The sequence below is a fragment of the Cebus imitator genome, unplaced genomic scaffold (genome assembly GCF_001604975.1).
Source record: "Cebus imitator isolate Cc_AM_T3 unplaced genomic scaffold, Cebus_imitator-1.0 Scaffold228, whole genome shotgun sequence".
NCBI classification, from domain to species: Eukaryota; Metazoa; Chordata; class Mammalia; order Primates; family Cebidae; genus Cebus; species Cebus imitator.
In genome coordinates, this window is record NW_016107543.1 from 1,817,251 (window position 1) to 1,826,717 (window position 9,467).

The 9,467-nt window shown below is 47.7% G+C and overlaps 1 protein-coding gene across 1 annotated transcript in view; it reads right to left on the bottom strand.

Annotated features, from left to right (window-relative positions):
* The window catches only part of CWC25 (CWC25 spliceosome associated protein homolog), an 18,575-nt gene extending 13,347 nt beyond the window's left edge, over nucleotides 1–5,228 (bottom strand). Inside the window, exons 1-2 of the mRNA XM_017497230.1 lie at nucleotides 4,925–5,228; nucleotides 1,588–1,760 (exon numbers count right to left, since the gene is read on the bottom strand). Coding sequence (XP_017352719.1) covers nucleotides 1,588–1,760; nucleotides 4,925–4,942 — 191 coding nt within the window. The 5' untranslated portion in view covers nucleotides 4,943–5,228. The remainder of the gene's footprint in view (nucleotides 1–1,587; nucleotides 1,761–4,924) is intronic.
* Nucleotides 5,229–9,467: the final 4,239 nt, after the last annotated feature.

Consider the following 9,467-nt stretch of genomic DNA (forward strand, 5'->3'; position numbering starts at 1 on the left):
AAAAAAAAAAAAAAAAAAAAAAAAAAAAAAAAAAAAAAAAAAAAAAAAAAAAAAAAAAAAAAAAAAAAAATTAATTAATAATAAATAAATAAAACACATATATACCTTTGCTTCCCACACCCCCTTCTGTTTGGAGGAAATCTGCTCCAGTGGGACTTGTGCCCATCTACCTTTCTTTCTTTCTTTATTTTTGGTGATTGTGTTTTTCAGTTTGGGGCTTTTTTTCTAGATTTAGGGGGTATATGTGCAGGTTTCTTACATGGATACATTGCAAAATGGTGAGATTGAGGCTTCTTACGTATCCCATGTCATGTTTATTTATTTAATCCTCCAAGCCCCTCCTATTTTTTTTTCCTTTTTTGAGATGAAGTCTCCCTCTGTCGCCCAGGCTGGAGTACAGATTACAGGCATGAGCCATCTCAGCCGGCTTCTATTTTTTTGTTTGTTTTGAAATGGAGTCTCACTCTGTTGCCTAGGCTGGCGTGCAGTGGCACGAGCTCAGCTCACTGCAGCCTCGGCCTGCTGGGTTCAAGCGATTTTCCTGCCTCAGTCTCCCGAGTAGCTGGGATTATAGGTGCTCACTACCACCCCCAGCTAACTTTTGTATTTTAATAGAGATGGGGTTTTACCATGTTGCTGGTCAGGCTGGTCTCAAACTCCTGACCTCAAGTGATCTGCGCACCTAGGCCTCCCAAAGTGCTGAGACAACACGCGTGAGCCACTGCACCCACCTAATTTTTTCGGGTTCCTACTGCGTTGCCCAGACTGATCTCAAACTCCTGGCCTCAACTGATCCACCTGCCTCAGTTTTCCAAAGTGCTGGGATTATAGGCATAAGTTGCCATGCCCAGCCTATTTATTTTTAAACAGAGATGGAGTCTCACTACATTACCCAGACTGGTCTCAAACTCCGGGACTCAAGTGATCCTCCCATCTCAGCCTCCCAAAATGCAGTGATTACAGGCATGAGCCACCACACCTGGTCCTCAGTTTTAGTCTATCTGTTATTTTATTTTATTCTCCTTTTATGAGATGGATAGGGCAGTTATTGTCTGCTACTCCTATCCTATATCATACAACCGAAAATTAGAGCAGAGTAAAATCTAGAGGGATTAGCCATAATCACTCAGCTTTTATTGACAAGCACACTATCCACCTTCTCTTATAGGACTTCACTCTCTGCCCTCTCTCCCTCCAACCCTCAAGCAAGCCTGAAATATGTAACGAAGGCAGGACTGCGGCCTCAACACATACTGAGAATCAGGGTAGAATCACCATCCTCCATCATGGTTATCAGCCACCTACTGTGAACTTGGTATAGCAAATCCTTGTGTGTTACCTCATTTGATCCTCAGCAAACCTTAAGAAGTCACTGGGTTTCACTCCCTGGTCCTACTGAGGTAACCAAGTCTCTCAAATTTGATCACAGTTCCACAGCTAGTACATGCAAAGACAACCTTAGAATCCAGATCTGTCTGGCCTCAAAACCCATGCTCTTAAGCACTCAGCTATATACAACTGGATGATGCACCTCAGGCCCACTCTGGAACTCCCTGCACACCAGGACGCCGCCGGCTCCCCACTTACTTGACGGCCCCAACATCCTCCGCATAGCGCTGCATCTCTTCCCGGGCCCTCTCTTCTCGCAGCTCCCGCTGAAGCTCCTCAATCTTCTTCCGCTCAGCCTCATGCTTCTGCTCGGCCTTCCACACTTTCTCCACATTCCGGAGGGTCTGTGGGTGCCAGCTCTTCTTTAGATTCTGTAGTAAATGAAAAGAAGGTGATTATACTTCCGGGGTGACTGGGTGGCGGCTAAAACTGGCCCTGCCTCACCTACCCCTCCATACCCAAGGCAGGCGTGTGAGGGCAAGATGTCTTCAACAATGGCAAAGTTTCCTTCCAATAATCTCTCACACATCTAGAGGGGAAGGGGAGGTTGTTCAAGTGCATAAAGCTTCAGGACAGGCTGGGTGCAGTGGTGCACACCTGTAATCCCAGCACATTGGAGGCCAAGGTGGATCACTTGAAGTCAGGAGTACTAGACCACCCTGGCCAACATGGTGAAACCACATCTCTACTGAAAATACAGAAATTAACTAGGTGTGGTGGCACATGCACCTGTAGTTCCAGCTACTTGGAAGGCTGAGGCAGGAGAATCACTTTAACGCCAGAGTAGGAGGTTGCAGTAAGCCAAGACTGCACCACTGCACTACAGCCTGGGCCACAGAGTGAGAATCCGCCTCAAAACACCAACAACAACAACAACAACAACAAAAGCTTCAGGATAGAACAGGACCTTCCTGAGCTCCCTTCAAATAGTTTTAACCTTAAAAGCATACGAGTCACCCTTCCACTAGCCATACCTAAATGAAGTCAGCGGTGGCAAGACAGGAGAAATGAGGCAATGAGCAGGAAGGCACATATTTTGAAAAGGAACAGAACTCATGCACTGCTGACAATGGACATTCATTCTTTTTTCTTTTTTTGATTTGAGACAAAGTCTCACTCCGTCGCCCAGCCTGGAGTGCAGTAGCACGATCCACAATCTCGGCTCACTGCAACCTCAGCCTCCCAGGTTCAAGCGATTCTCTTGCCTCAGCCTCCTGAGTAGTTGGGACCACAGGAGCCACCCACCACTCCCAGCTGGCTTTTGTATTTTTAGTAGAGATGGGGTTTTACTATGTTGGCCAGGCCGGTCTCAAACTCCTGAACTTGTGATCCGCCCGCCTTGGCCTCCCAAAGTACTGGGAATGCCAGCCTGGACATTCACTCTTAGGAATTCAACCTACCTTACCTCGGTCTACTTCACCTGCCCTAAACTTGCAAGGTTTACAAGAACCTCTTTCAAAATTTTTTCCCAGGAATCTCTCCTTGGTTCTGATCTCCCCATTCACCTCAAAAACAGTTCTCTCTCTCCTTCCCATCAGATACTGCTTTGGTTCACTTTCCCAATAATGAAAGGTTTCCCAGAGTAAGTAATACCTAAGGACAATTATAAACTAGTCTGGTGATATGTGAAGGGGAGACAAAGGAGGTAGGTTTCCAAACAGAGGGGAACAGCACAGACAGACGAGTGCAGTCCCGGTGGTGAGAAAGAACATAGCACAAATAATTCAGTGTGACTGGATATGTGGCAAGCTGATGGGGCAGGAACACAAGAAGAAGCCACGTGAGAAAGGAGCAGAATAAGGGCCTTATAAGCCATGAAAAGGGATTGGACTTAGTCCTACTGATGGTAGGAAACGCTAAACAGTCATATGCAGGTGAGAGGCACTACTAGGTATTGTGTGAAGAACAGACTTGCCAGGCGCAGCTCACACCTGTAATCCCAGCACTTTGGGAGGCCGAGGCGGGCAGATCACCTGGGGGTAGGAGTTCAAGACCTGCCTAGACAACATGGTAAAATCCTGATTCTACTTGTCTCTACTAAAAATACAAAAATTAGCCAGGTGTGGTGGTGGGCACCTGTAATCCAAGCTACTCAGGAGGCTGAGGCAGGAGAATCACTTGAACCTGAGAGGTGGAGGCTGCAGTGAGCCCAGACTGTGCCACTACTGCAGTTCAGCCTGGGCAACAGAGTGAGACTTTGTCTTTAAAAAAAAAAAAAAATGGACTGGAGAGGGCCAGGATTGAGACCAGGAGACCAGTTAAGAAGGTGAAATAAGATACTTGGCATGTGGAAAATGTTCAGTCAATGAGAGCTCCCTTTTCTTTCTTTTCTCTTCCCCTCCTTGCCCTGCCTGTCCCCTTTGTCAGGTCATTCGGTTGGTCACACCATCCATCCATCCTTTCATCCTTCCTTCCTCCCTCTTTCTCCATCCAACCCTTCCCTTCTTGTCCTCCCTTCCTCCCTCCCTCCCTCCCTCCTTTAAGCATAGGTGATTTTGCTTCCCACGGATAAAAACTTCTGGAGTCATTTTTGGCTGTCATAACTGATAGAGACGGGTGTTACTGGTGCCTAGTGGCTAGAGGCCAGGGATGCTGCTAAACATTCTGCAATGCACAGGAGAGCCCAACTACCAGCACCACCACACACCCCCAAAGAATTATCTAGGCCAAACTGGCAAGAGTGCTAACACTGAGAAACCCTGGATTAGAGCTTTCCTGTCCTTAAGTGCGGTTACTTGAAGAATACACTGAATTGGATGAAACCTGAGGGAGTCCCGGCACCAACCGTGATTAGCAACACGTGACTAATAGGTTTACTGGGCAGGCAGCTAAGCTGATCTACTTGCTGATTCAATTAGTTCCACTTTCAGGAGGTTAGCATTTTCCCAACCTTGCACCACGCTCTTGTGGGTACATTTACCCTATTTGGGGCCTTAGCCCTTTACAAATGAACGTATCAATTCAAGAGAAATTGCCACCTAACTTGTATTGCTATGAATTCAAAACCAAACTCTGCCAGTACACATCAGAATCCAGCATCGAAGGAGGTGTGGAAGATGGACAGGAAGATCCCTTCAAGCTAAAAAAGGACCCCAAGGCATGGCTAAGAGTGAGGAGAATGGGGCACAAACCACCACTACTTCAGTCCAAGACATGACTCTAAACTCCCAGGCAAGGAAGAGACAAGATACACAAAACAAAGCGTGGTGACACGTCCTCAATATCTGCCTCCCTTCCTAGCCATGGCTCAATCCGTCCCCTCTCCGGTCTTCCCAGAATTTCCAGCCGGTAGGGCCGCTGTCAACAAACACACAAAAACCACCTGTCACTGTTCGCCACACACCTCGCACCTTCCCAAATCTCAGTTCCAGCACTCCACTGCCCTAAGGATCCATCCCTTCTTTAGGGCAGCAACCCCCTCCCCGCAAAAGCAAGGCTGCGTAGCCGTAGTTACCCACTCCTTCCTCTACCCCCATCCCCTGCCAATTTCCGTCTCGGCCTCAGTCCTCCCCCGCCCAGGCCTCCCTCCACTCACCAGGTCTCCGCCCCCCATGACGGTGGAGACGATTCCTCACTACGCGGATCTGGAAGATTCGAGAGGATCAAGAGGAAATGCAGATAAATAGTTCAGGGGCTACCTCGCGGGATCTAGTCCCAGGAGCCGTCGACTGCCAGCTTCACCAACCGATCTAGAGGCTACTTCCGGGAGGGCGTCATCTCGCCGCGTCGACGTCGCGGAACGATGACGTAGGCACTCTGTCGCGCTGTGTGACGGTTGCGTCACGTGCAAATTCCGGAACGTTTCGGGCTCTACTGTCGAGGCCTCTGGGGTCTCATTTTGGCTGCCTCGGGTCGCCCCCTTGCTTGATGTCCCGAACTCTCCATTGAAACGCCACATTTCTGTTCAGTGATGGGTTGCCTTAGGCCTCTGCCCGCGTTCGTGTTGCCATGGCAGCTCACCAGGGCATCTGGTTCAAAGCTCCACGCACTGTCTCCTAGACCCCAACGTGGACCAGACCAGGCCTCCTCCCCTCACCCCCCGCACATTCTCACACTCTAGTTTTCCAAAACGACTTTGCCAACTGGCGCTTTCCTCAAACCTTGACTCACAACCAATCCCCTTATGCCAGGCCTGTTTTATGAAGATAAATAGAAACCATCAAATCGAAATGCCAGGCCTGTTTTATGAAGATAAATAGAAACCATCAAATCGAAATGCCATCAGCTTCCCTGCGCCAAACCTTTAAAATCTGCCTGCTTCCATAGTGGCAGATTTTCCTATAGGGGAAAGCTGGCAGATTCCTTTCCCTTCAGTTACTATGTGTTTTTGGCGGGTTTTTTTCGTCTTACCTTTTTTTGTTTTGTATTTGGGGAGTTTTTTGTTTGTTTTTTGAGAATTGAGTTTCGCCCTTGTTGCCCAGGCTGGAATGCAATGGCACGGTCGCAGCTGACTGCAACCTCCTCCTCCCAGGTTCACGCAATTCTCCTGCCTCAGCCAGCCAAGTAGCTGGGATTACAGGCATCTGCCACCCTGCTTGGCTAATTTTTGTCTTTTTCCTAGAGACGGGGTTTTGCCATGTTGTTCAGACTGGTCTTGAACTCCGAACTCAAGTGATCTGCCCACCTCAGCCTCCCAAAGTGCTGGGATGACAGGTGTGAGCCACCGCGCCCGGCTATTTTTATTTCTGTAGCAACAAGGTTTTGCCATCTTGCCCAGGCTTGTCTCAAACTCCTAGACTCAAGCAATCCTCCTGCCTCGGCCTCCTAAAGTGCTGGGATTACAAGGTGTGAGCCACTGCACCCAACCTGTTTTGTAATTTTCAGAATAGAAGTTTTGCACATCTTTTGTGCAAAAAATAAATTTGCACAAATTTATTCTAAATATTGTCTTTTTTGTGATGCTACTTTATTTATTTAGAGACGGAGTCTCACTCTGTCACCCAGGCTGGAGTACAGTAGCACAATCTCAGCTCACTGCAACCTCCACCCCCAGGTTCAAGCGATTCTCCTGCCTCAGCCTCCTGAGTAGCTGGGATTACAGGCATATGTCACCATGCTCGGCTAATTTTTATATTTTTAGTAGAGATGGGATTTCACCATGTTGGCCAGGTTGGTCTCAAACTCCCGACATCAGGTGATCCACCCACCTCGGCCTCCCAAAGTGCTGGGATTACAGGCGTGAGCCACTGCTCCCAGCGAAGCTATTTTATTTTATTTATTTATTTATTTTGAGATGGAATTACACTCTGTTGCCCAGGCTGAAATGCAGTGGTGCGATCTTAGCCCACTGCAACGTCTGCCTCCTGGGCTCAAGCGATTCTCCTGCCTCAGCCTCCCAAGTAGGTGGGATTACAGGTATGTGCCACCAAGACCTGCTAATTTTTGTATTTTTAGTAGCGGTGGGATTTCATCATGTTGGCCAGGCTGGTCTGGAACCCCTGACCTCTGGTGATCCACCCACCTTGGCTTCCCAAAATGCTAGGATTACAGACACTTGGCCTGTGATGCAATTTTAAACAAAATTTAAAATTTTGTATTTCCAATTGTTTGCTACTAAAAGATAAGAACATGCTGGCCAGGCGCTGTGGCTCACGCCTGTAATCCCAGCACTTTGGGAAGCCGAGGCGGGCAGATGACGAGGTCAGAAATTTGAGACCAGCATGACCAACATGGTGAAACCCCATCTCTATTAACAATACAAAAATTAGCCGGGCGTAGTGGCACGCACCTGTAATCCCAGCTACTCAGGAGGCTGAGGCAGGAGAATTGCTTGAACCCAGGAGGCAGAGGTTGCAGTGAACCGGATTGTGCTACTGCATTCCAGCCTGGGCAACGGAGGGAGACTCCATCCCAAAAAAATAAAAGAACATGCTTTTTAGTAGTAACCTTGTATTTTACAGTCTAAATTCACGTATTAGTTCCTATGACTTTTTTTTTTTCTTTTTGAGACGGAGTCTCACTCTTGTCTTGTTGCCCAGGCTAGAGTGCAGTGGTGCAGTCTCAACTCACTGCAATCTCTGCCTCCTGGGTTCTAGGGATTCTCCTGCCTCAGCCTCCCAGGTAGATGGGATTACAGGCATGCGCCACCACACATGGCTAATTTTGTATTTTTAGTAGAGACGGGGTTTCTCCATGTTGGTCAGGCTGGTCTCGAACTCCCGACCTCAGGTGATCTACCTGCCTCAGCCTCCCAAAGTGCTGGGGTTACAGGCGTGAGCCATCGCGCCTGGCCTTCTTATGGCTTTTTAAAAATACTTAATAAATATTGAGAAAATAACTGAACATAAAAAATACTTATTAAATATTTACTAACATTTATTTGAATAAAGTTTACTTTAAAAAGAAAAGCAGGCAGGCAGGGAGCAGTGACTCATGCCTGTAATTCCAACACTTTGGGAGACCAAGGTGGGCAGATCACTTGAGGTCAGGAGTTTGAGACCAGCCTGGCCAACATGGTGAAAGCCCTAACCTACTAAATTAGCTGGGCATGGTGGCAGGTGCCCATAGTCCCAGCTACTCAGGAAGCTGAGGCAGGAGAATAGCTTTAACTCTGGAGGCGGAGTTGCATCGAGCCAAGATCGCATCACTGCACTCCAGCCTGGACGACAGAGCAAGACTCTGTCTCAAGAAAACAAAACAAAACAAAAATCAGGCTCACTCCCGTAGTCCCAATACTTTGGGAGGCCAAGGCAGGTTTATGACTTGAGCCCAGCCTGGGCAACGTGCCTGTAGTCCCAGCTACTCAGGAGGCTGAGGTGAAAGATTGCCTGAGCTCAGGAGGCAGAGGTTGCAGTGAGCCAAGATCATACTACTGCACCGAGATTGCGCTACTGCACTCCAGCCTGAGCAACAAGAGTGAAACTTTGTCTCAAAAATAAATAAATAAATAATAAGCCAGGTGTTGTGGCTCATGCCTATAATCCCAGTACTTTGGGGGGCCAAGGCGGGTGGATCATTGAGGTCAGGAGATCAAGACCATCCTGGCTAACATAGTGAAACCCCGTCTCTACTAAAGATACAAAAAATTAGCCAGGCGTGGTGGCACATGCCCATAGTCCCAGCTACTTGGGAGACTGAGGCAGGAGAATCACTTGAACCCAGGAGGCAGAGGTTGTAGTGAGCTGAGATGGCACCACTACACTCCGCATGGGTTACAGAGAGAGACTCCATATCAATAAAGTAAATTTAAAAATAAATAAAAAGCCAGGCGTAGTGTCGCATGCCTGTAGTCGCAGTTACTGGGGAGGCTGAGGCGGGAGAATTGCTTGAGCCCATGAGTTTCAGGCTGCAGTGAGCCATGATCATGCTACTACACTCCAGCCTGGGTGACAGAGTGAGACCCTCTCTCAAAAAAAAAAAAAAAAAAAAAGAAACAACAAAAAAAAAAAAAAAAAAAAAAAAAGATGTAATAAGCAATAAGCAATGGCACGATCCCAGCTCACTGCAACTTCTGCCTTCCAGGTTCAAGTGATTCTTTTGCCTCAGCCTCCCAAGTAGCTGGTAATACAGGCATGTGCCAGCACGCCCAGCTAATTTTGTTTTTTCAGTTTTTTGTTTTTTTGGGTTTTTTTAGTAGAGACAGAGTTTCTCCATATTGGTCAGGCTGGACCCAACTTCAGGTGCTCTGTCCACCTTGGCCTCCCAAAGTGCTGGGATTACAGGCGTGAGCCACCTCACCTAGCCCTTTTTTTTTTTTTTTTTTTTTTTTTGAGATAGAGTCTCACTCTTTATGCCCAGGCTGGAGTTGAGTGGTGCAGTCTTGCCTCACACAACCTCCACCTCCCGGGTTTAAGCAATTCTGGTGCCTCAGCCTCCCAAGTAGCTTGAATTACAGGCACGTGCCACCACGCCTGGCTAGTTTTTGTATTTTTAGTAGAGATGGGGTTTCACCATGTTGGCCAGGCTGGTCTCGAACTCCTGAAAGCAAGTGATCTGCCTGCCTTGGCCTCCCAAAGTGCTGGGATTACAGGCGTGAGCCACCGAGGCTGGCCCTTCTTTCATGTTTTAATTCGAGGCAGCTTCGCATATACTATTTTCAAAAATACACGTTAGAGGAACTACTTTTTTTTTTTTTTTTT